This window comes from Podarcis liolepis, assembly GCF_965112155.1.
Source record: "Podarcis liolepis genome assembly, chromosome: 6".
NCBI classification, from domain to species: Eukaryota; Metazoa; Chordata; class Lepidosauria; order Squamata; family Lacertidae; genus Podarcis; species Podarcis liolepis.
This window is the reverse complement of record NC_139559.1, coordinates 21723803-21750912: the sequence shown is the minus strand read 5'-3', so window position 1 is coordinate 21750912 and position 27110 is coordinate 21723803. Positions and strand designations below refer to the sequence as shown.

Genomic DNA, 27110 nt, shown 5'->3' with positions numbered 1-27110 from the left:
GCATGTGGTCTTTTTAAAGCTAATGTTTTTATTTTATTTTCTAAACCAGAACGCTTTGTTTTTCGGTTCGGTTCTCTGCAGAGTCAATTACAAAAGTAACCGAATGATGTCTAAATAATAGTGGTGAATTATATTCATACTGGCCAAGCTAAAAAATTATGTAGCTGCTAAGAATAAATAAATTGGAATTATACTACTTCCTTATTGCCAAAACTATTGTTTTCTATCAGAAGACCAAATCACAGCTATGTTGCTTCATACAAACTACAGTCAACAACAAAACTTTCAAGATTCAGTACTGTCTGGGCAGAAAGATTTAAGTATTCATCTACCCACCCTCTGTTGTTTAAAGACAAAAACATCACCTGGCTCAAAAAGGGTGGGATGGGTTGGCACACTGTGCTTCTTAAGGATATGGCATCCATAAAAGTGACTGTTATACTTTGCAAAAACATTTCTTTTTAATTGGAATTCCTCACTTTGGCTGAATTTGCTTTACTTTGATGGAACAAAGATGGGAGAAATTTCCAGAAGGCCTCTCTTAGCCTTGCTACAGTATTTGCCAATCTTTAACCTATCCTCTGTTTCTATTGGCTCAGGCTCTCGAAAGAGCAGCGTGATTGGTCTGATCTGGAAACAACACTGCTGTCTCTCCTAGCCTCAGACATCTTGCTGCAATGCAGACATTTATATTTTGTGAACTATGAAAGAATTAGCATTTGAACATTTAAAAGGGTGAACTTCAGGGGACTTGTGATGCTGTGTTTCATTATGTGCACAAGGGTAGTCCATGCAAATATGCCTCCCCCTGTCAACAATACCTCTGAAGGTGCAGATTTGAGACACATCCTTCTTCAACAAAACCTAGGGGAGCCATTTTAATTCAAGCTCATTTTCTCCAGCTTCTTCATAAGATCATATTGTGTAATGTTAAGATTCCACACCCAGCTGCTAACGTGTAATAAAGTGCTGCAAGAAAAATACATCTGAGCACAGTTTTGACAACCATTGGAACTAAACATTTAAGGTATATTGGTAATAAGTTCTAAAATAGCATAAAAGCCCGATAATAAATGTCAGCTTCTTTAGAAATGGGGGGAGGGGAAGAGAATAATCTGAATTAGGTATTCTTAATGGTACATACTTTGGAGCTTTTCAACAAGCGATAGAGCTTAAGGACAAAATCATAGTAAAAGGGATACTAGATAGCAGTTTATAATCATCATGAGGCCCCTGCACAAATGGTGACAAGGCATTCTTTCAGAAGATACATTTGTATAATATTGTGAATTGCACTGTTACAAAACTATGCACAAACTGAACACACAGCAGAGTGTAATGCTGTGAGAATATGTTAAATGAAAAGCTGCTTGTTGAGACATGCATACAAAATGTCTCAGTTCCAGATTATTTTAAAAGCACAAGATACTCAAAAGTGGTTCTAAAACCAAATTTCATGCTGGATGATATATCATAGGATAACAAAAGCATAGAGTTACTGAAGGATAGCCTTATAACAATGTAGTAAATTACTTTGCTGAGAACTAGCACATTCATCACACTTCAAAAGCCTGAGGAAAGTCTGAATTGAGCTTTAACCTGCAAATGCATTAATTAAGGGGGTCTAGGAACAAAGAGTAAGCAGAATTTTGTTTTCAGAGGAAAACAGGAAGTATACATTTCATGTGTGGCAGAACATTGTGAAAAGCACTCTGTTTGAATGAACAGAATTTTGAGAATACAATAATATTTATTTTTACTGAACTAGCTATCCACAAAAATTCACTGGCTGGATTAATTTTGCCCTGTTAAAAGCAAAAGATTGAGAACTGTTTAAAATTATCAAAGAATAGCATACAAGTTTACTTACCAAGTGTTCAAGCAACCATCTCATTTTCCCCAGTAAATAGGATATAAGAAGCTGGCAGATTTGGGATTTGACCAAAAGGAAATTTTTGAAATAATTACGTAGCATCATGCCAAAAACCAGAAAAGCCCGAAAAGGAGGAAAAAAATGAACATGTAATGCTCTCATGAACCACACATGATTTTATATCACTCCACCTCTGAGAACTGTGCCTGATTTTTTACAGAAGAGAAAAGCACAGTTAAAAAGTCAAATCGTTTTATCTGTACTAAATAAAAGGTAGATAATAGTTAAAAATTGAATTGTCTTTAAATAGGTAAGACACTGGAAGAGATGCATAGCTATGTCTGGTGGATTCAGACCTAGACCTTAACTATTTCTAAAACCTACAATAAGAAAGTCATTTTTAAAGAGACAGCTTGTAAGCTATATATTCTCATCCAGAAAAATGCACACACTGCTTCTAAGGATCCTGTTAAAAAAGAGAGAGTTAAATATCCATTTTAAGTTAAGGCAAAACTGCACAAAAAACATGATGCAATAGCAATCCACCAGTTAGGCCCAGTATCTTCAATCTACTATTAGCACTATTTACTGCAGTCTAGGCTGCTAAAAATCCCATATTTTATCAGGGATAACGTAGCATAGCTCTTCTTTTCACTGTTTGAAAAGGTAAACTTGCCTGTTCTGCTGTCTGCCATTATCCCTGCTTGTCTCCCTGTAGGGCAGTTAAATGCATCTGCTCCCTAGCTTCCATTTTCTCTTCAGCAGGCATGTGACACAACAGACAATAGTGCAGGCAAACTGCTCAGACACAGAAAGCTGCTTTGGAAGAACAGTATCTTGACAAACTCTAAAAACCACCATCCCCTTGTGAAGAAGTATGTATGCAAACGTTTTGCCAGTCTGTAAAATAAAGCTATGGCTAATGGCTACTAAACCATGTGACCTAAGAAAGCAAATTTAAACATTTTCAACTTAATAAAGTGCTGTGGGGTGAGTTTTGCGCGACAAATCACAGAGAATCACACTGTTAAACCACAACTCATAGGTTTTAGAGGAAAAAAATGTAAAAAAGTAAAGCTTACCTCTGTGGATGCATTGTTAACACAGTGTTATGTCAATACTTATAAAACATGGAGGACAGGCTCTCAGTACTCAGACAGAAAGGGCTTGGCACTTCAGCTTGATGATCTGTCTTCCTAATAAAAGCTAATCCTGGATTGGCTACTTTGGAAAATCTGAATGTAAAGCTTCAGGGGATTGGCTGAAACACTTCCTGAGCTATTATCTTTGTGCAGCTCTGGCAAGCAGGAGCCATCCTGTGCACAGAGAAGACAGGCTAAACTAGGCCTGTTTCAGCAAAAGAAACTTAAAAAAAGAGCCACACACATACAAACTCCTTGCAGAAAGCAGATTTTCAAGAAGAATAAAGTGAACACTAAGTGCTAGTCTAAATAAAGAATTTCTCAAACCACATCTGTTGCTTCTGCTTGAGGTTTTCTGAACATGGAGGTTTCCCCAGGTCACAAAAAGCTGTTTTTGCTACAGAGAAACAGCGATTCTGAATAACACTGTGAAAAGCACACTACATAAAGGAAGCAAAATGTTTTGAAGCATAACACACAGACACAGATACAGTCAGATACACAAACATATAATAAAGGATCAAGGTTAGTGCTGTAGTTCAGCTATTATATAACATCTACACAGCTCAAAAAGCAAATGATTCTCTCTCCTACACACACACAGAACACACACACACGATTGCCGTGAGCTGTAAGAATCCACATTCTGGATTTTTACCCAACATACGTTGCAGTGCCTAACAAAAGTTGGATTATTAACCAGGATTCTGATTTCCTAATCACTTACAATGTCCCTTTCCTAATTAAATATAAAGGATGCAGAAAATAGCTACGTTTTTCAGTAGTATGCTGCATGCTGTTTTCACAAACTGCCCTTCCCTCATCCCTAAGGCCTTCTAAAGTTGTCAGTTAAACAAAAATCTCGCTTGCCTATTAGTCTGCTGCAGCTGCAGCTTCCTGTCCATTAACCCTATCACATTCGGCTCTTTTTAAGATGCAGGCCTTGTGAAGAGTTGAGTTTCAGTGTGTGGAAAAATACCAGAGCTGCTTTCAGAGCAGGGAGGAACAATGGGAGTGCAGTCTGAATTTAGAAACATTTCATGTACAGCCCTCATTTAAACTAGGTCTCTAAAAATGGGAAGCAATTTTAAAAGGTTGCTTTAAAAGATAATTTATTTACAGTGCGATCCCGAACGTAACTACTAATAAGTAACCACTGTTGTTTATCAATGGTACATGTAAGTATACACAGGACACTGTAGCCAAAACTGCATAGCCTGATTTGGAGCCAGTTCTTAAGCACTTCTGTGTGTGTGAAAAAGACACACACCTAGGCTTCATTCTTTTCCAAAACAGCCAGTATTTCAGTTTTGCTACGATAGGCCTTAAAATATGTTGTTATGCTGAGGGAAAGGAAATAGTTCTAGATGAAACATTTCAAAGAACAGGTTTTCACACAGGTTCTCCAGTAAATGCTTACATTTATGCTGACCTTTTTCTGTATTCACAGCTAAAACAGTTAAGAAAACAAAAAGCCCCAGCTGCACCTACAAATTACCGTGCAAAGAAACGTGTATACAAAAAGAGAAAGGCATATTAGCAACCTTGTAAATGAACAGACCAAAATAAGGAAGTGTGAGTTTGCTGAAAGCAATCAGTAAAGAAAATAAAGAGTTCTGAGTATAAACCTGAAATAATATATAGAAAAGCCATGGGAGCAGGGAACCGATAAGCAAAGGTGCGTAGGTACACAAGCAAGCAACAGCATTCTGTGGCCGCAAAATAGAAAGGTTAGCAATCAAATTAAATCTATTTCTTAACTGCCCCAATCTCAACACTCAGTAATGTAATCAAAGTTAAAACCGAGGGATGAACGGACACGGACACACACACACACACCTTTTGATTGTGGATTTTACTAAGTCACATGTGCATAATCCAAGGCAAAGAAATAATCCTAGGCTCTCTTGCCTCATGCTGTGGCCATGCTTTTCTAAGATAACCATCATCTTTACACTTCACAGGAAAACTCAGTGCTTATGCCACTAAGAAGATGTATGTCCTTCACCAAGGCTGTTTTTCAGGCTATACCAGCAAAATATGTTTAATACTGATTTGATATACAAAATTCTAGTTTCTGCGAGGCAGAAGCTTTTTGCCTTTCAAAACCTAATCACTGTTTTTCAGGATGTTGAGCAGCAAAACTCAGAACGTACCTTCACAGTTTTTGTCCATTTTCAAAATGCAGCAGGAACTGAACAATATAATAAAGGGGAAATATATATATGCCACTTAACCATCTTCAGTGGAAACTAAGATAGGCAATTTCTGAGCAATTTTGCTAACCCAAGCAAAATCCCAAAGTGTTTAAGGGCAGTAAAATGTCCCCCAGTGAAGCCATGTATATTGTGTCAGAAGGGCACATTATCTGCTTCCCTGTGTCATTCCTATATGACATTTTTAAACCACAATTGCCTGAAACAAAAAGGCCCCCAAATGCAAAAAATCTACAGATTTCATTGAATCTTTTTGTTTGTGAAATCTTTTGTGAACATTAAAAAATTATTTTTAAATGTTTGTGGCTAAAACTTGGGGACATTGTTTACTACTCTGTAGGTGACAATATATTAGAAATAGGTCTACATATGTGCAAATTCAACAATGAGAAGTAAAGTAAGCCTACAGCTTATGTGGGGGTTATGTTCCAGGGATTGTGTCTAAAGTCAAAATTCCATATAGTTAAAACACACTAGGTTCAATGGTGGGTGGGATTGCTAAAGTCATTTTTCCTGGAACCCCACCTCCTTTTTAACCCCCTTTTTTGCCAAGTTAAATGTGCACAAGTTAAATGTGCGTAAATTGTGGGCTTGCTGTACACCAGTGGGGGTGGAATTTTTAACCCCATTTTTGCAGCAAGAGGGAGCTGGAAATAGCAAATCTATTAGGTTTTCTACTATCTGAGAGCAGAATACTCCTGGAATGCTGTATCCTGTTCTGGGCTCCACAATTTAAGTAGGGTGTCGGTAAGCTGAAACGTGTGGGCGGGAGGGCAACCGATCTAATAAAGGGTCTGGAAACCAGGTCTTATGAGGAACAGTTGACGGAGCTGGGTATTTTTAGCCTGGAAAAGAGGAGACAGGAGATATGAAAGCCATGTAGCTTAGGGGCTGTCACATGGAAGATGGAGCAAGCTTGTTTTCTCCTGCTCTTGAGGTTAGGACTCGAACCAATGGCTTCAAGCTACGAGGAAGATTTCAACTAAACATCAGGAAGAACTTTCTGACAGTAAGATCTGTTTGACAGTGGAAGGGACTCCCTTGGAAGACAGTAGACTCTCCCTCTTTGGATGTTTTTAAGCAGAGATTGTATGGCCATCTGTCTTGGATGCTTTGGTTAATATCCCTACATTGCATGGGGTTGGACTAGATGACCCTTGGATCCCTTCCAACACTGCAATTTTATGATTCTGTGCATGTTTATATCCAGGAGTCTCAGAGACAGTTTTTATAATTTTAGGATACCCAATGTGGTGCCCTTCAGAGGTTCCTGGACCCCAACTTTCATTAATCCTAGCTAGTAGGAATCATGATTAGTCTAGCAACATCTGGAAGGCACCTTGTTGGCAACTCCTGATAAAAGTACAGAAACCTATGTTTCTATTCTAAATGCAAAGGAATGGGCGGTGACAACCCACACAGGATCAAATTCATTCCCTACAGGAGAAAGAAGGAATCACCAGATAGTACTGCTAATCTATGGGATATTATTCAGTATTTGAAACTACTGAATAATAAAAGACCACACACTTAATCTGAATTCTTTATTATTATTCTGGTAATTCTTTGTATCCAGTGGTTTTATAGATCAAACGATAATCCAATAGGAGTTTATATCAGATAGTTAGAAATGTGGTCGTGTTTTAGAACACTACCTTAAGAAAAACAAGACAAGAATCAAGAATGTAAGAAGAGCCTGCTGGATCAGGCCAAAATCCCTCTAGCTCTACCTCACCTCCTCTTCCCAACATGGTCAACTGGTAGGAGTGTTGGGACAGTGAAAATCACTAAAAAGGAGAAAAAAGCACAACCAGCCCTTTCCCACAATCAATATATAACACATACAGCTGTTGTGTTTTCAAATGGCTGCTATACTGAGAGTAAAGGACTGAAGTTTGAAGGTATGTCTGAAGGCATAGGAATCATAGAATCATAGAGTTGGAAGAGACCACAAGGGCCATCGAGTCCAACCCCCTGCCAAGCAGGAAACACCATCAGAGCACTCCTGACATATGGTTGTCAAGCCTCTGCTTAAAGACCTCCAAAGAAGGAGACTCCACCACACTCCTTGGCAGCAAATTCCACTGTCGAACAGCTCTTGCTGTCAGGAAGTTCTTCCTAATGTTTAGGTGGAGGGCACCACCTTGCTAAAGCTAAGCAGGACTGGGTCTGATCAATGCCTGCCTGTGAGGCCTCCAGGGAACTATGTGTATGCTTCCTTGTGTTCCATGTTAGAAGAAAGGAAGGATATAAATTCCTATGTCTGAAGGCATAGGAGGGCACCACCTTGCTAAAGCTAAGCAGGACTGAGTCTGATCAATGCCTGCCTGTGAGGCCTCCAGGGAACTATGTGTATGCTTCCTTGTGTTCCATGTTAGAAGAAAGGAGGGATATAGATGTAAATAATAAATAAATACACTCGCTCTTAGATAGGGAGAGACTGAAAGCACAGCAACATTCTATCCATGTAATGGGAGAGACTGAACATAGACCTGAGACGACCAACACTGTAATGGACAATTATAAAGGGTGCTTCCTGGTGGTAGATGGGGGGCGGGGGGGGGGGGAGTCCAAACAGTAAAACATGCAAACCAAAGGGATCAAATCATTGCAGGTAGAGAAAGGAAAGAATAGTCCTTTAGTTCTGCAGTACAAGACAATGCTGCTCATGTAGTATAACACATTTCTTGGAAATACTTAGCTACAGCTTTAGTGTGCAGTTGTGTCAATAATATATGACATTTCAATAATGGGGGGTGGCACGAATCAATAGACTAATGTCTTTGAAGTCTGATGCTAACATGGAATGCTAAGCCATATACTAGGCATGTGGGGAACCTGTGGCCTTCCAATTGCTATTGGATTACAAGTCCCATCAGCTTCAGCCAGCAAAGCCAGTGGTCAGGGATGATTGTGTGAGTTGTAGTCCAACAATGCCTGAAGGCAACAGGTTTTCCATCTCTGCCATAAACAATAGTTTTGTAAGCCACTTGGTGCATGAGCTGTGTGTTCTGAGTGCTTTGCTCCCCCCCCCCTTTGCTCCCCCCCCTTTGTATGAATCATAGAATTGTAGAGTTGGAAGGAATACTTAAGGTTGCAGGAATCTCCACACACAATGCCCCATCAAATTTAAAACCATACCAGACCCTGTTTAGTTTTGCAAATGTGCTAGCAGTTTTATTGATGCACCACTAGGAAGTCAACAAACTATGACGGGGGTTTGTTTAGCATCATGTATAAACCTGTACCTAAAAACACACACACAACCACTAACAGCAAATCATGGTTTAAGGCTAGCTGGAGATCAGGGTTTGTTCTGGTGAAACAAAGTACTTTTCGGTTCAGACGTCACACTAAGCCCTTGGTGGTTTGTTTACCCACTTGCACAAAGGAAGGGGTGAAACAGAATGTGCCCAAGCTACATGCACAGTGTGGCTTACTAAAACATGGCTTTGGCTTAGCATTTATATGTAATCAGCACTTGTAAAACTGCAAGGGTGCTTTTCTAACAATGAGAAATGAGCAACTAATATTTACTTAAATTATTACATCCTGAGGGGGAAAGATTATTATAGGAATGTGGCTATTTTTGCACCATGAATTCATTTTATGAACTTTAAACAGATATTTAATTTGTACTTGACTGGACACATGTTCCAAGCACAATTGCCCCCAGCGGACTGCACACCCATATTAACACCAAAATGGCTGCTAGCAGCAGTGTCTGTGCTGTAGACAAAGCTTCCTTTGCCTCGCCCTGTCTAATACAGAGGAGCATTTTGCAAACTGCACATGTAGCTCTTATTCACTCTTGGTGCTTTAAAGTTTTAATGATTCGGAAGCCAAGAAAGAGAGAGAGAGAGTCCACTATGGAGGCTGCCCATGTGGCTTTATTTCACTGGCAGCTCTGCTTCAGTGTTATTCATATCAAGAACAACATTCCCAAACAAATACAACTGGTATACAGTTTGATTCTCTGTGGGAAAGACGTCCTGGCTCTGGGAGTGCAATGGCACTGATGGTGGCTGGGCACATAGCCAAAGTGACACATTCAGTCCCTGGAGGGAGGATTTGGTCACATATCAGCTAGTAATTTAATAGCAGCAATAGCTAGATGAGGCCTCAAGTTCTGCTCTTCTAAAACAACAAAATGCTTTACTGAGCTAAAGCAAAGGGCTTTTAAGTGCCAGTAAAAACAAAGACTAATTGGGGAGCCCTCTCAGGTAGTTCATGTTGTTTTGAACTCAGAGGCAAACAGCAGATTTATCTCACTGTGGTAAACATATCCTTTAAGTATTTTAAATTAGGAAAGTGGAAGAAATATTGGAGCTTGATCTTCCCCCCATTTGGAATGATCTTGCATGCCAAGTCCCCAAAAGAATGAGAGGCAAAAGTACATTTTATTGGAACAATATATGTTGTTGAAAGCAAGGAAGCTTTCATGCTTCAAGCTAAGGCAACTGAAAAAACCCCTGCTGCAATCAGTGAATGAAGTGTCTTATCCTGTAATAAAAGGCCATTAAAATGCATAGCCTACTGCAGGATTAGCCAATTGCTTTTCCTGGGGTGTGGCTATTTGAGAGTGTAGGCTGTAGAAAAACAACAATGAAATGGGAAGGACAGGCAGGAAGGTGGAAATAGAGGGCTAAAGTCAGAGATGTTAATCAGTAGCAGTCTGAAGAACCCAAGTGGTAAAAGATGAAGTGGGGGTTGAAAACCATGAAAACAAAGCCTAGAAAGAAACAGAAGGATGTGGGAGAAGAGTTGTTTTTCCAATCAACCACAAGCCAGTAGAAAACTCTAGAAACATGGCACTTTCCCTCAATTCTTCTCTTTACAGATTGCCTCAGAGAGAGTGCATTATTACCCATAAGGCAGAAGGGAGGGAGAGTTGCTCCCAGAAAATGCCACACATGGTACTTATGGCCCACAACACTACAAATAAGAGCTCTCCCTAAAGAGCAGCCAGTGCCTGACACAGACAAAAGAAGATGCTTTTCTGTTCACAAGACATGAAAACAGTAATTGCTGAGACATGTTCAGGCAGAAAGGAAAAAGCTGTGTAGAAGAAAACAGGCAACATGAGCTATATGAAAAGGAAAAATAGATGCATGCAGAAGTAGGCTGCTCAACTATGCATACTACAAAGGAGTCAGAGAGCTGTTGCAGATGGTTCACTGTACCAGATAGGAGACTGGAGCAGCATACATGTTTCTGAAATGGGGGGAGAGAAGAATATGTCCACAAGGTTGATAGACAGAAGACTGTATTTCAAAAGTAACTGGAAAAAGATGTATGCCTTCACTGGTGGTATTATTGGCCTATGCACATTTCAATGGTCTACATTAGTAAAGTAGTTCAGAATAATTTTTTTAGCATCATGCAAGTAGTAAAAAAAAATTTCCCCCAAAGAGAAGGTGCCCAGGTACTATATGAAACAAGTATTTTGCATAACAGAAATTAGAAATAAAACATGAGATACAAAACAGTCTTACCTAGTATTGAAAGCTTACCTTCTGGTTAAAGTTTTCTAAACATATGAATTAACAAGCAAGCAAAGGGTATATGGAGGATGTTGGCAAACCATCCAGGCTAGTGAACTGGGGGGGTAATAATGGGTAAATGGAATAACAATGCCAAATGGCCTTCAGCTATGCAAATCACCTTGAGGGGTAATAATAGCCTTTCTAGCCTATAGCTGCAAGGGTACTGTTAGGTGATATGACAGGATCAGGATCAGGATGCATCCTGTTATCTCTCCTTCAGTGTTTCTCAAGCAATTTAGACCAGTGTTTTTCAAAGAGTGGGCCTTGGGCCAAGACTTTCAGATGGGCTTCTGTGCCAAGGCAGTGCCTCCTTATTTGCCTGCCATGCCTTCCAGTCATGCTATAGCCTTCTAGTAGGAGCAATGCCAGCAACAGCATCTTCTTGCATGCTGAGTAAAGGCTGCCTGGAAAAGAGGGGAAGGGAAGTAAGGTCTCCCTCCTCTGAGAGGAAAGGGCAAGAGGTGGTGTTGAAGCAAATTAAAAAATTAAATAATATATTATTAATAATAATAAACAGAGAAAAGAAATGAATGGGAAAAGAGAGGGAAGGCCCAGTGAGAAAGGATAAAAGAAACAAGCAGGGGTTGGGTGGGGGGCAGCAGGGGCTAGGTGGGGGGCAGGGGAGTAGGAATAAGGCACAAATTGACTGAGAAAGAAGAATGTGGGGGGAAATTACAGAATATTTTTTTCGGGGGGGGCCATTCAGAGCTATGTGGTGCCGGAAAGAGAAAAAATATTTTTAAAAGGCTTCTGCACTTGGAACCTCTGGATTAGAATATTTTGCCTAAAATGTAGGTGCTGACTCACAATACCTCCAGAGCAAATTTTGTACTTAGGTTGAGGAAAGCTAAGCTATGGAACTCCTTGCCACAAGCAAAACATTTTGACAATGAATTTAACAATTCCCAGTTATGAATTATATATTAGTAGAATATGTCAGTAATTGGCAGCTAATTATGCCAAACTCTGCCTCCATGTACCACCATTTTGTGATTGGCTCTGCCCCTTCACCATTTTGTGACTCCCAGTAATTTTCAGCAGTCTCACCCTTGTGGTAAGAAGTTGGAGAATCTCTGACCTCCCTTTCTAAAAAACCTGGGACTTCCCAACCAAGCATCTATTCTACACCTGTATGTATGGAAATTATTGGTACTGTTCTTTTTCGGAATCTATCTATTAGTGTAGTAATCTCACACAGCTAATAAAAGTAGTGAAGTAGTATGGACAGTATGGTTGCACAGTCATCAGCAGGGATCCATCTTGTAGTAACGAGGTGGGGCTTTTCTACTGTGGTGGCCTCTTAATGGAATCATCTCTCCTCTGAATTATGGCAGGCACTCACACTGATTATATTTATGCAACTGCTGAAATCTCATTTATTCTTCCAAGCCTTTGCTGGCAGTTAATACCAATCTCTTCTTAATCTGTTTGCTTTCGATTACTGTTTTTCCTGTTTTCCCATTTTTAAAAGATTATTATATAGATGCTAATATTCCAGTTTTTACCTTGTGCTGTACATCACTTTGTGGTTTTTAAATGAAAGGCAATAGAAAAATATTTTAAAATGAATAATACCGTTCCACACCCTGCCCACCATTTTTCTCACCCTCCTCTAACAGTCAGTCAACATTTTGAGGGGTTTCTATGTCATTCCCAGATGCAGAAATTAAACAATTTAACGTATGGATGTATTTGGAAAGCTGTCCCTTAGGACACTTAAAAATAACAAATTAACCTTGAGTCTGCCAATACTAATTCAAGCTTTCCCTTACTTTTGTAGCCAAATCTGCTCAAACCATGGATAACATACTGCTACTATTATATAGGCAAGTGAGTTCTTGCAACAAAATGTTGCAAGGCTTCTATTGAAGGTCCCAAACTCCCCATTCCACAGCCCTAATTCTTCCTACTCCCCAACAGTCCGTCAGCATGGGGGCGGGGAGACTGTGGATGTGGGCACATTACATTAAATTCTTCAATTCCATCTACATAAAATTATTTAATTTCCATTGATATCTATGGGCAGATGTCTCTTTTCTGACCCTAGGAACATGGAAAAACAGCTTCCTCATGTGAACTGGAAAGTGACCTAGCCAGATAGTATAAAAGCTTTTATAGGAGGAACAAGTGAATGCAAAAGGACCAATGATGATTAATGAAATAAATTTGGGCTGCGAATTAGGTAAAAATTTAGTTTAAAAAGGGTATGGAAGAAATTACAGGACATGAGTAAAAATATCTGGATATATACCTCTACAGCAAACCTCTGTACTTAGCTTGAGGAAAGTTGAACTATGGAACTCCTTGACACAAGCAAAATTTTGTGATGAAGAACTTAGCAATTTCCAAAGATGGAACAGATATCATTAGAAAGTAATGTCAGCAATTGCTACCTGATTATGTCAAATTTTCTCTCCATTTTGTGCTCTTCCTCTGTACCACCATTTTGAGACTAATGGGCCTTAATAAATTTTAGCCATCTCAAGTGGGCCCTGTGAGTAGAAAGTTTGAGAGAACTTCTGCCTTAAGCAGCCATGTTCTACTGTGCCTTATCCTTCCGCTGTAAACATTCAACCCATTGCACTGTTAGCTCTAGAGAAATAGGATTTGCAAGTATATACTTGTTTTTAAACAAAAGCATGTTTCCCATGTTTTTGTGGGGGTTCTGAATACTTCTTGTCTTCCATTAGCACAAACTCCTTCATCTGCATTTTAATGACATTGGGTTGCAGTGTCTGACGCAATTGCCTACAGACAGCTATATGGTTGCCTTGAATTATACAGCAGACTATTTAAAAGAAAGCTAGACTCCACCCATAGAATCTCATGTTTCAAATAGATAAATGGCTGGGTTAGAGGTTTTGCATTTCTGGAATTGTTCCCAGTCAAACTACTAACCCTGCCTTAAAAGACTGATATTTTGATCTAGAGCTCAGCAAACCAGCTGCCTGAAACACTTGAGTAAGATGAACCAGTTTTCTAGCATGCAGAAAAGCTGGAGGTCATATCTGTGCATTGTTTTTTGCCTATTTGAACAAAATATTTTTTTTTCATTTTTGTGGCTTGGGATATTCTAGCAAAGACTGCACATTCCTCATCTTCCTACAGACAACTTGAAAAACAGCAAGTAAACTCACATTGCTTGCAGCAGGATCTTGACATGGTGTGAAAGCCTTTCTGATTAAACTTGTTAACTCTCAAGTGTTCTAACAAAGCTGATGCCATCAGTACAGGACTGCTCTGGTTCTATCTTGGCTTGTGATCCAGTGTACTAATGGCAAGTTGTAACGTGCATGAATTGACTATATTTACTTGATAAAATTTATACACTGCTTGATTGTAAAAAAACCTCAAAGCAGTTTACAAAAGATAAAACAGTAAAATCAAGAAAGATTCACAACCATACTTTAAAACAGTGTTTCCCAACCGGTGTTCCGCGGCACACTACTGTGCCGTGAGACATTGGCTGGTGTGCCGTGGGAGGGAGGCGGGCGAGTCGGGCGGTGAGAGGCGGCGGCGGCGAGGATCCGCGTCGAGCCGGGGGCGGCTCCGCGGTGGTGGTGCCGAGCGGCGGGGCAGCGCGTGCAAAAGGGAGGAGCACGAGACAGCGGAGGAGGAGGAGGCCGGCATGTCTGGGCAGCAGCAGCAACAACAGCAGCAGCAACTCCCGGCGACGGCTCCTCAAGCCCCGCCGCCGCCCCCTCCTCCGCCCGCCACCACCACAACAGCCGCCGCTGCCTCAGTTGCCGCCGTCCCTCAGTCCCTCGCTCTGCTGCCTCCTCCCACCCCCAAAGCTTGGAGGTTCCCCGGCAAGGGGGAGGGAAAAAACTTTCACTTTCGTGCGTCCCTCCCGGCGTGACGCTGCGCGCTGACGTCACGGGGCGGGGCTTTAATGGTGGTGTGCCGCGAGATTTTTTTTCAGTAAACAGGTGTGCCGTTGCCCAAAAAAGTTTGGGAAACACTGCTTTAAAACATTCAAAAGTTAAAATACTAAAACAGATTAAAATTATCCCAACTTTCTAAGCATCTAGGGAGATCCGTCTAAACATAAATGTTTTTAGCAGGTGTCAAAAATAGTATAGTACAGTGAAGGCTGCCTGCTTGATCTCCATTGACAGGGAGTTCCAAAGTTCAGGAGCTACTACACTAAATTATAAAGTTCTTACAAATGCAAAACAGGTATTATGTGGCACCTATAAAGGTAAAGGTAAAGGGAATCCTGACCATTAGGTCCAGTCGTGAATGACTCTGGGGTTTCACGCTCATCTCTTTCTATAGGCAGAGGGAGCCGGCGTTTGTCCGCAGACAGCTTCCGGGTCATGTGGCCAGCATGACTAAGCCGCTTCTGGCGAACCAGAGCAGTGCACGGAAACACCGTTTACCTTCCCGCTGGAGCAGTACCTATTTATCTACTTGCACTTTGATGTGCTTTCGAACTGCTAGGTTGGTAGGAGCAGGGACTGAACAATGGGAGCTCACCCCGTCGCTGGGATTCGAACCGCCGGCCTTCTGATCCTAGGCTCTGTGGTTTAACCCACAGCGCCACCCGCGTCCCCTGTGGCACCTGTAGGTAGTGCCAATTCCGCTGATGAAAGTGGTTGAGTGGACACATGTAAGGTAAGGCGATCCCATAAATAAACATGTCCCAAGTTGTTAAGGGCTTTATATACTAATAGTAACACCTTGAACTTGGCCTAGGAGCAAATTGGCAGCCAGTGCAGATCTCTGAGCACAGGTGTTATATTCTAACAAAAGTCTCACTCCTGCAGCAATCATGTTGCAATGTACTGCTACTGTGGCAAGCACTGAGAAAGTCCAGGAATGACCACAGCTGTTGAAGCAGTCAGTCAGTAAAAGGCACTTCTAGCCACTGAGGCTACATGTAGGTGAAGTCTTCTCACTTCTTGTACCATGTCAACTTCACTTGGGAGGTAGCTTGTTTAAAAACACTCCACATCAAAATTATTATTTTCATGAGTAGGCAGACAGACACCTTCAGATTGGCAACCTTCCCCCATATGAAACCTCTTGTACTTCAGCTGCAGGATACTCCTTAGGTACTAAAGAGTATAATGGCCTCTTGCACCAAGGCAGTGTTAAAGCAGTTAGTCGCAAGAATTCTGAGGAATACTGGCCCAATGATGCCTGTGTATGGGGGTGTGGGGAGATTAAAAGGGCAATGCTAATACTCAAAACTGGCACAGTTCCTTTTTTCATATGCTGCGTGATGTGCAGTAATATACTATTTTAGAAATTCATATTGTTCTGGAGGACAAGCATGCCGCAGAGGCTTAGTTACATTTGGAAAGAATTTCCTTACTGATCACCTTTCAGCTTTTCTGGACCATCAGCATTTTGTTCTTTGAATTATTATTTATAAAAAATATTTATATACCACTGTATCAAAAATATATTCCAGCAGTTTATATAAAAACATAAAACTACAGAGTAAAATCATTTTTAAAAATTAAAAAGTTAAAAGCAAAAATAAATTAAAAACAACAAAAGTTCCCAGGGAATCCTCATGGTCTATCACCATACTTCAGGCAAGATGAGGCAGCTAAGCATTCCTTATCAGCTAAATGCTGAGCCAAAACAACTACTTTCCCAGCGTCTGTTCTCCAGTTAAAATATGCAGCTGGCATAGCTCAGTTGGTAGATCATGAGACTCTTAATCTCAGGGTCATAGGATCAAACCCTACGTTGGGAAAAATATTATTGCATTGCAAGGGTTGGACTAGATGGCCCTTGTGGTTCCTTCCAACGCTACAATTCTATGATTCTATTTGGCTTTTAAGGCCGCATGAAAGTAAAACAGATAATAAAGATATGCTACATGCCTGCATGTAGCAATTAACACTGCTGAGCCAACTGACTTTAAAACTATTCAAAATATAAACACTCTAGAACTAGAACATACTGCAGAGCTCAAATACAACAGCTTTACTCATCAACATCTTTCTAGTTTTATTAAATGTTATCCATATTACTAAAATAACAAAATAGAACTTCATGAGAAACACAAAAACTAAACCAAACCAAGGCTAGCATGAGACGTTACATTCACAAGAAAAAATAATAAAGCAGGTTATCTGGATGCTTGTGATAAGATACAGACAGGTAAGTGGAGGGAATAATCATAAGAAATGGGAGAACAAGAGGTGTGGCACACATGACTTACAAGATATACAGAAACATAAATCTATAACTGAAACTATCAGAGGCACAAGGAGTACCAAAAATAAAAGGCTCTATTACATTATTAAATATTTTCAACCAATTAGACATTACTTATCCCAAATTTCTTGAGAGACTTGTGGAAAAGACCAGTGTAAATTTCCCTTTATATATATTCAATAAAATCCCACCAAAAGATGTTACCCTTGATTTTTTCTTTCAAAAAGTGAGTGTACAAGGGACGTTTTTCATGTAATGCAATTTTTCATATATCATTCCACCTTAATGTGGTGTTAATTTCAGACAAAGAAGAAAATACTTTTAAAGGAAACAATAAGATATGATTTAGCCATGGTGAAGTCTGTACTATTACTGTAAATGCATTCAAGGTCAGAAGGAATGTTTACTCCTAACTTAGCCAAAGACCATAGACTCTCTTATTGGGACTCAAAAGGCTACTGGCATGACTTACCGGTAATTTCGAAAGACCTTGGAACAAAGAGAGGTGGGGTTAAGAGGATAAAGGCAGACTACTGCATGCAATTGTGGGATGATGTCCGCTTCATTAGCGTTTTGATAGTTAGTATTTTTTAAAGGATGAGTAGGCAACACTGGAGACAATAGGTGTAATGCTACTACTCTGCTCATGACCAATTATATGGGTGCCAAAGTCAAACATAACATTTATGACCCATGTCTTAGAGAACAGGTTATGGTAAGAGTAAAGTGGCAAGATAGAGAAGTGATTGCAAGTCAAGTAAGGGGTGTCAAACCTTTCTGCCTCTCACTGCTTTCCCCTCACAACCGATTCATTCCAGCCACATTACTCCTGCTTGGCATCAAGATCAGAAATAAATCCAACTACTGGGGGGGCAATTTGGGTGAGAAATTGTGGTGCAGAAGAATTCACCCTCATCAGCATTCCAAGACACTGGTTTGCAGACATTCTGTGTAGTGCAGTTCTAGGCACACCTGCTTGCACCAGGCAAGTGCTAACAAATGGGTGTTGCTACTGAAGTCTACAAGTACATGACAACTGCTGCTGGCAAGAAGCTCCTGCTGCCACTGCCATAACCCAAAATGCCAGTTAACTCTACTGGAAGGAAGAAATTTAGAACCAATTGACCCACATAACAAACTGCTTGCTATTTTTCTCTTGTTTTAATAAAAAAAAATACATTTCAGCTTGAGTCATGTTCCTGGTTTTGTTCTTTGTGAACACATATACTTCTTGTGGCTGTGGGGATGCCCTCAGTTACATAATTTGTATAATGTTATTAGCTGTCCTGATGTGAAATGCAAAAAGGCAATTGCTTGTTCATGAGATTAGTTCTCTAGAAACAGATAAAGGGGTGGGATGCAGATATGATGATGGAAATCACTGGTGGTGATTACTACCCAACAATGAAAATGTGTATGACCACAAATTTTCTTTATAGTTAAACTATGAAAATAACAAAAAAACAAACAAAAAAAACACTAAGCTGAGAATTGCCAGACCAAATTAGCCACTTAAGCTTCAAAGAAAGGAAACATCCATCTGCTTAAACTTCAAATGTGTGGCATTGGTTAACGTACGCTTCTAGTTGTCTGCTAGTCTATAAGTAGTAATAATTTCTTCCAAGTGAAAACCTTGCTAGGCCCCCTGCTGTCACCCTGCAACACTATGTATATACAGGCTGGATGGCTTACTAGAATATTTGTGGGTTGCTATACTTCAGTATTTGTCTGTCTGAGCAAATGAACCTCTACACAAGAAAGATGCCTAGCAACAGTAATTCATTCAGCTCAAGTGTCTTCTTCTCTTTTATCCCAAATTCCCATTCCCTAAGTTTGTGTTGGCCCTAGTTATGGGTACCCAATGTTACAGATTAGGCTGCAATCCTAGCCATGTCTACTCAAAAGTAAAAAGGTAAAGGGACCCCTGACCGTTCGGTCCAGTTGCGGACAACTCTGGGGTTGCGGCGCTCATCTCACTTTACTGGCAGAGGGAGCCAGCATGACTTTGGAGAACCAAAGCAGCGCATGGAAACGCCATTTACCTTCCCACCGGAGCGGTACCTATTTATCTACTTGCACTTTTATGTGCTTTCGAACTGCTAGGTTGCCCGTAGCAGGGACCGAGCAACAGGAGCTCATCCCATTGCAGGGACAGGTTAGGATTGCATCTTTTGGCTATTATCTATCTTGTGAAGTTTGTCAAACATCTCAGCCCTGAATACATTTATCTGGAAGTAAGCTAGCTACACTTACTGTAGCTTCCTTTTTCTGCCCCGTCCAGGTAGTGCAGGCATAGGCAAACTCGGCCCTCCAGATGTTTTGGGACTATAACTCCCATGATCCCTAGTTAACAGGACCAGTGGTCAGGGATGACGGGAACTGTAGTCCCAAAACATCTGGAGGGCCGAGTTTGCCTATGCCTGAGGTAGCGTAACCACTGTTCCTTTAACTTTGAACTTGCAAACTTTACTTCCAATGGTGTCTCTAGGAACATTCAGTGCCTCCACTATCTTTTTGTATCCTGCTCCTTGTTTGTGAAGGGCAATTACTGGTATCTCTTCTCTTACCTTCCTGGACCATTCTCTTGACTTAGTCATATTTCTAACATGCAGCCAAATTTGACACTCGTGAAATACCTGAGCTGGCTAGGGGTTTGCTGTGTTCCACCTCAAGCACACCTGGTGCAACTAATGAAGCCCTTGATTAGTTGCATCAAGTGTGCTTGAGACAACACCTGCTGTATTTGTGCTGCTGTGAAGGATTCTATTCAGGGGGTGAAATAATAGTGAGACTGGAGAAACCAGTATAAGTTGCATGTTCAGCTGATTTTGAGGAAATCACTTTAAGTATACATTGTGTTGAGCTATTTCAATTGCTTTTGTTTGATTTGCTCATTGCAAGCAGATGAAAGTCTGTAAAATTTGATAATAAAGCTGATTTGCAATGGGGGTTGAATGATTTCGATTGTAACTGTAAATCAAGTATTTGCTTCCAATAAAGTATACTTAGGACAGAAATTAAAAATGCTGTTCATCCAAGTTGGGTTGAGAACCCGCAAATTCACTCTTACATATCATATTTTTTGTGATAGGGCCTTTTGGAGTTACTCTATGTATTGCTTAAATTTAAATTAAATTCTAGCTGTAGTCTTAAATCATTTCCATGTACAGCCTGCTATAGCCAACTACATCATACTCTGGGTAGATCCACTGAAATCAATGGACTTAAGATAGTCATGACTGACCTTTAAGTCCATTCCATATATGACTTAATCAAATATCACCCAGATGCTAGTGCCATAAACAACTGTTAAATGGTTGCTCTGCTTGTGTCATCTTCTACCTTAATGCACTCCATACTCCAAGTTACCTAGTGTATCACCTACTTAACTAAAAAAAATAGGAACAAGAGAGTGACTTGGAGGAGAGGAGTAATGCAGGGTATTAATAACTGCTTCTGCTTTCTCCTCTTGCGTTAATAGAAATATAGCACCCTCTTGTGTTGCCTTGTGTTGACTCTAGAGTCATGAAAAAGTTTCATTAAAAAAGAGCAGGGGCTGTACTTTTAAACATCTCTGAAGTATGAGTCTGAAGCAAGAGCTGCATAGCCACACAAAATGTAAAGATACTTAAATGTGTACAGTTAAACAAATAAGTTATTGGCAACGCATGCATGCATGCACATGCACACACACAGGTCCTCCTGCAATTATTAAGAAGATTCCCATGGTGGAGAGTGTACCCCTACTGAATCATAATACAGGGAAATACCATATTCCAAGGTGCATGGGAAAAATGAAATTATTTTAGACCTTGTTCAAGTAACCAGCTCCATGAATGCACCTACTGCAATTCAGCCTTGGTGTGACACTCCTTCAAGTTTCAATTCAGTTAAGATTATGTACCCATCCACATGTAATGGTCTGGTCCTGGCTTGGCCCCCGAGCCAAAAACCCCCCAGGGATGTTACATTCCCAGGACAAGGGCTGGCAAACTCTGGAGGTCCAAGTTAGCAGTTGGGAAACAAGGCAATTCAAATACACAAGGTCTTAAGAATGAGTTAATGTCGAGCAGTCCACAGTGAGGCAGCCCAGAAGTGGGCATGGTCCAACAGCAGAATCATGAAACAAAGCCCAGGTCAAACACAGCAGAGTACTGTAGTCCAAGAGCAAGGTATTAGTAGGCAACAGCGAGGGAAGAAACCAGAAACTGGGTTCAACACAGCTGAGAACCAATATTGTTCTACAACTAACAGTCTTCAAATGGAGCATGATATAGTTTATAGTCATCCAGACCCTGTCCAGACCTAGCTTCAACTTGTTAGCCCAACTTTCAAGGTTCCTTGCTTCTGAGAGCCCTTATTCTCAAGGAACCTGGTTCTTCTAGGCCTTGAGGCACACACTCTTTATCAATACCCATTAGTATTACACTCTTGAGTATGTGAACATACAACTATATAAAATATCTATTACAGACAAACAGAATGATTTTGAATTTGTAAGCCTTATAAAGGTAAAAGGACCCCTGACCATTAGGTCCAGTCGTGGCCGACTTTGGGGTTGTGGCGCTCATCTCGCTTTAATGGCCGAGGGAGCCAGCGTACAGCTTCCGGGTCATGTGGCCAGCATGACTAAGCCGCTTCTGGCTAACCACAGCAGCGTACGGAAACGCCGTTTACCTCCCCACCGGAGTGGTACCTATTTATCTACTTGCCCTTTGACGTGCTTTCAAACTGCTAGGTGGGCAGGAGCTGGGACCGCGCAATGGGAGCTCACTCCGTCACAGGGAATCGAACCGTTGGCCTTCTGATCGGCAAGTCCTAGGCTCTGTGGTTTAACCCACAGCACCACCCGCGTAAGCCTTATAGTTAATTTAAATGAAGAACTCAACTGAATAGGAAGCAGGATACAGTGGTGCCCCGCAAGACGGAAAACCCGCTAGACGAAAGGGTTTTCCGTTTTGGAGGTGCTTCGCAAAACGAATTTCCTATGGGCTTGCTTCGCAAGATGACAATGCCTTGCCAGTTCCTGCGGGGTTTTTTCCCTCCCCCCCTTTTTCTAAGCCGCTTATCAGCTGATCCGATCAGCAGATAAGCCGCTAAAAGCGCTAATCCGTCAATGGGCTTGCTTCACAAGACGAAAAAACTGCTAGACGAAGAGAATCACAGAACGGATTCTTTTCGTCTTGCGAGGCACCACTGTATTTAGAAAATGAAATGGAAGCAGTTTCTTCAGTAAGTTCAGCCATAGAAGTTCTTAACACCTGTATTCTATTACAAGAGATCAAAAACATCTAAGAGGTGTCTTCTTTAGCAACTGATGTTTTTCTGTGATGTGAGGTGCACTGGTGATCTTACCAAGATGGTCTGCAGTACGGAGAGGCCAGAATAACCTCATGAAAAACCTGTCCCCTTTCCATCGCATGTTAGAAAAAAAAAAGTCTAGTACTCCAGAATTCTAATCTTGTGGAAATATAGGAGATTAAACGAGGAACTATGTGTCTAGATGAACAATGACAAACCTGGTTATTGTGATGAAATATTGCCCACAGTGACAGGCGCTCCCCACCCCACCCCGCCTTATGCAGGGGTTACGTTCTGGGCCCCAGCGCACATAAGTGAAATCATATGAAGGGGGAACACCCTCTAAAAAGCCTCTGAACACCCATTTTTTCCTGTTCTTCAGCTCTCTCCCCCCCCCTCGCTTTCCACACAACTCTCTCTTCAAAAAGAGCTGAAGTCCTGGGGCAAGCTGGAGGCTGGAGGATGTGTGGCAAAGCAGCTGCTGATACACTATTTTGCATGTCAGCTGCCAGGCAGGGAGGCTGAGCAGCCTAAACAAATCTCTGCCCCAGGTGTTTTTGGGGCTGCTTCTTCCCTCACTGATGCCCTCTTTGGGCTCCAATAATGTTCTCCTCAGGAATCACAATGACTCTCTAGTTCTCTCCCTCCATTTCCTGGCATGGTTCTATTTATTGAATTATTTCCCAGTGTCACACATATATGGGGTAGCACATGAATAGAACATGTGTAAGGGGTGTGTGCCTGTATTTTGACTCAGTATCATCATCTCCACCTGTCATATCTTTCTCATACTGGTCAGAGAAAGTGGCATAAAACAGATGCCTCCCAAATCACGCTCAATAGCCACCTCCCCTTCCACACAGAAACCTGGATGACGCTTGTACGCATGCCACACAAATGAAAATATTGAGAATCCATTCCAGATCTTTCAAAGAAAAAACATTGTATTAGTACAGTGGAATACTAGCTGAATAAAGACAATATAATGTGACAGTATAGCAAAAAAATCCAAAAAACCCCCATAAATTATACCTCTATCAATGGTAAATGGGGAAAGGCCCTTAATTAGTATCCTAAGGAAGTGTCTTTTCCCCTGGGTTCAACCAGACCATATTTATCTCTGAAATGTCTGTCACAGATTAACACATTTGTGTGAAATTTCTGTCATTGATTAGCTAGTATGAAAAGTGTTAATTTAAGTACCCATCAGAGGGAAAGTTTATCAAGCACTAAACATATTATTTAGTAACTGACACTCTGACAGATCACGTTCACTGTTCCCTACAGGAAAAGCAAGTTCCTGCTATACCGCTCTGCAGAAAATGTCATTCACTTCTGAATACCACTTTTTTTTTAAACCCACTAAGTAAATGACTATCAGTAGCACAGAAATCTTGGCAGCATGAATAGTAACTGCAGCTTAATGAGAAACAGCCTAAAAAATTACACTGGACGCTTGGTACCACTCACTCTGGAATATAGCTATAATGGAGAAAATCATCCATAATTTGAGATTCCAGCAAGGACTAGAACCTCCAGACAATTTTTATGTGATTTGGGATTCCTTTATGACATATACAGTGCAACTACCATTTTCAAGACAAACTTCGTTACAAGCCTGACAAATCTGGAAATATAGCAGTACTTCATGATCTGCTAAAGTTGGTAGTATTTACTTGGACGTTATTATTTTAACTCATATGTAACTACACATTCTACATGTCTGTTTTATCGTTTTGTTTTTCATCTTTTGATTTTCATCTGTTATAATTGTTTTATCTGTTTTATATACATTATAAAAAGGAATAAAAAGCTTTACAAACAAAACAAAACAAACTCAATCCAGAAACGTCAACAAAACAATCTTCAGGAGCAGCTATTGCAACCTTTAAGGTAGTGATGGCCAAACTTGGCCCTCCAGTGTTTTTGGGACTCCAACTTCCATCATCCCTAGCTAACAGGACCAGTGATCAGGGATGATGGGAATTGTAGTCCCAAAACAGCTGGAGGGCCAAGTTTGGCCATCACCATTAAGGTATGCCAATAGGATGTCTGAAATGAGGCACCACATGGCAGGTACACATGCTCCCTCCAGCAAAGATTACAGATTGATTTAACATGCAAAGCTCTTTTATTATTATCTATCAAACCTTTTACTACATTGGTTATATCTGACCTTCTCCCAACAAGAGGACAAAATAACTAGTTTGTTCAGATCACACAGCGGCTCTAGTCACTCACTGGTCAAAGTATATAAAAAGAATGAAGACATTATCAACACATGGAGGGACATTGGAAACATATCTGCACACTTCCTTCCTGTCTCCACTTCACATGTCAGCATAACATATGCAGTTCAATATGCGCCTATCAGAAATGCACAAACTTTAAAGCTCAATACAGGAGAGACTTGCTAAAAATGCACATAAATAGGACACGTACATAGGAACAAATACATGTATATAACTTTTAGACTGTACCAATCCCAAGGGAGGATGCAGGGGTGTGATTCTGCTTTCCTACTGCATGTTGACTTTATGTACACTGCTGAATATATGATTAGAACAAGAACTGAATAGTGGGGTATACATGTTTAATCAATACATTTTTTAAAAAATCAAGTGTTAAAGCCTACATTGAACCTATGCCCATGCAAACATAATAACACTGCTACAGGTTTCCTAGGCCAGCAAGTTACAAGAGAAAGTTTACTAAGATGCAAATTTGGCAAGTTTTTTCTTAAGTTATGCAAATTCCTAATGGCGTGCTCTGATCCATGAGGTCACGAAGAGTCGGACACGACTAAACAATGGTATTATAGAACCTGATTCATTTCAATAAAATTATTTGGTAAAACGCCTTAGGGATTTTGGCTTGCCAGACTTCTGCCTGGCCTGTTATGAGCTTTTTAGAAGCAGTGTGATCTGCAAACACTGGCTACATTGCTTATCTATATGCAGGACCAACCCACCCATGCATGACACAAGGTAGGCAACTGCCTTAGGAGGAGGCAGGATCCACAGAGGCAGCAGATCCTGATGTACCGTAGATCTTCATTCGCTGCGCCCTTGTTCCTAATGTATATCAACCCCTCTTCCCTCGCTGGGAGGGGAGGACCAATTTTGTGGTTCACTTCAGGCACCAAAATGTACTGGGTTGGCCCTGTCACCATGCTTAGAAAAGCTTCACCTTCCAGTCTGTGTCCTGAAACAGTTGGCAGCCCTTCAGTTTGGCTGCCAGACCTTGTTAATCTGTGTCACTCCAACTTCCATGTATTAGACCTGGTCATTTGAGGGTGACTACACTTACCCCATCATGACAAACAAGTTCTTGGGTGGCTTTCTTTTATAACTCTGAAAAACAAACCAGATGAATTTGATTTTAGATTTAAGATGCAGGAGAAAACAAATCAGCATTACTTTCCCCCCCTATGTTTGGTTTATTATAAAGTCTTACACACCAATATTCAGTTAAACTAAGCTACTGGTAGAGAAACACAAAATACTGTCATCTGCAAAACAGAAGACAACTACAGCATTTGTTCCTATATTCTTTTTGTTGTTGTTGTTTTGGTTCCTCATTAATTTCATCCTTTCTTATATGGAGCTAATAAGGTCTTAAGAGTCTGGTAGGCATTTTTTCTTTTACCCAGAACTTTTCTTTTATTAAACAAACAATGAAATGTCATACAGAAAATTTCTGACATATCTTTACTGCTTACCCTCCAGTACACCTGAAGACAGCAAAAGTTCAGTTGAGGGAAACACAACAAATTGTGGCACACTTAGCTCTGATCTCCAACAGAATGGAATGGCCAGGTGGCTCAGGAGGGTCTGCAGAAGCAGGGGAGGGGGGATACAACTGGTTCCCCACCCCCCCAGCTTCTTTTGCCTCGCTCAGCCTAATGATGGGGCTGGCTGGAAATCTGAAGTGTGCTTCACACTGCAACATTTTGTTGCAGGCCCCACTTAGAAGTCAACAAAATCTTAAGTGGAAATCCTCATTAGCTGAAGCCTTTCTCGCCTGCGCTATTTATATGAGTTTTAGCATTCTGTGAGCTGCTGCGGAAATCCAGATTTGAAAGCAAGACTAGAAAGGCTTTGGGAAGAAGCAAACACAACAAACCAGGCCACACACAGATAAGATGCGGGAACGAAGGAAAGCAGCCTCCTCATAGCAGCCTCACGCTGAGCAATGTGGCGGTCTATTTCTCCGACCCTCCAGGGTTTGGGGGCCAAGATCTACCATGACCCATTCCCGTCCGTCCGTCCCGCCCCCCAACCCCCCTCAAGTTTCTGAGGGATATGCCTGGGATGAAACCTGGGAACTTTCCCAAGGGAAACACGTGCTCTGCTACTCCTCCAGCTGCGGGGCCCTGCCTTGGGAGCCGGATTCCGGCCGACGGAAAGCCCACTAAGTTCAACAGGGCTAAGTTTCTGACGAAAGAAAGGAACCCCAAAAAAGCTTCCTCTCAGGATTGGGGTCTGCACGTCCTTCTTATTTTCAGAAAGTGGCTCGCTTCGGGGTTTTTTCTGTGATAAAGCCCAGGACGCATATTTTGAGAATTTTTACCACATAAGAGAAACAAACAACAACAACAAGCCCGCCCCGCCACCCACAACCGGTACCTGACGCTCTTTCTTCTCTCTTAAAAACTCCTCGCAGGATGTTGCCTCCGCTACCGAAAGCTTAGAGCAAGCGATACAGGTGGCTGGACCCGGCGCAGGCTCCACCTCCGGGGGCCAACGAGTGGCCGCACTTAGGTGTCAGTCACGCGAACCCCGCCTTCCTCCTCAAACAGCCGTTTCGAGCGTCGGGCAGCCTCCCTCAACCGCCCCTCTCCCTCCCTCCCTCC

At 41.2% G+C, this 27110-nt stretch overlaps 1 protein-coding gene across 27 annotated transcripts in view; it reads right to left on the bottom strand.

The window, feature by feature from the left end:
• The window catches only part of ZMYND8 (zinc finger MYND-type containing 8), an 82317-nt gene extending 55312 nt beyond the window's left edge, over positions 1-27005 (bottom strand). For 4 of the 27 annotated variants that reach the window (XM_083507934.1, XM_083507940.1, XM_083507942.1 and 1 more), the window contains exon 1: positions 2956-3079. In XM_083507934.1, the coding sequence (XP_083364060.1) occupies positions 2956-2969 (14 nt within the window). In that variant the 5' untranslated portion in view covers positions 2970-3079. Of the gene's footprint in view, positions 1-1870; positions 3624-10346; positions 10441-10744; positions 10838-25564; positions 25609-26883 lie in introns of those variants that run through there. The other 23 variants (XM_083507954.1, XM_083507935.1, XM_083507947.1 and 20 more) reach the window with 14 other exon arrangements.
• Between the last annotated feature and the right edge of the window lie 105 nt (positions 27006-27110).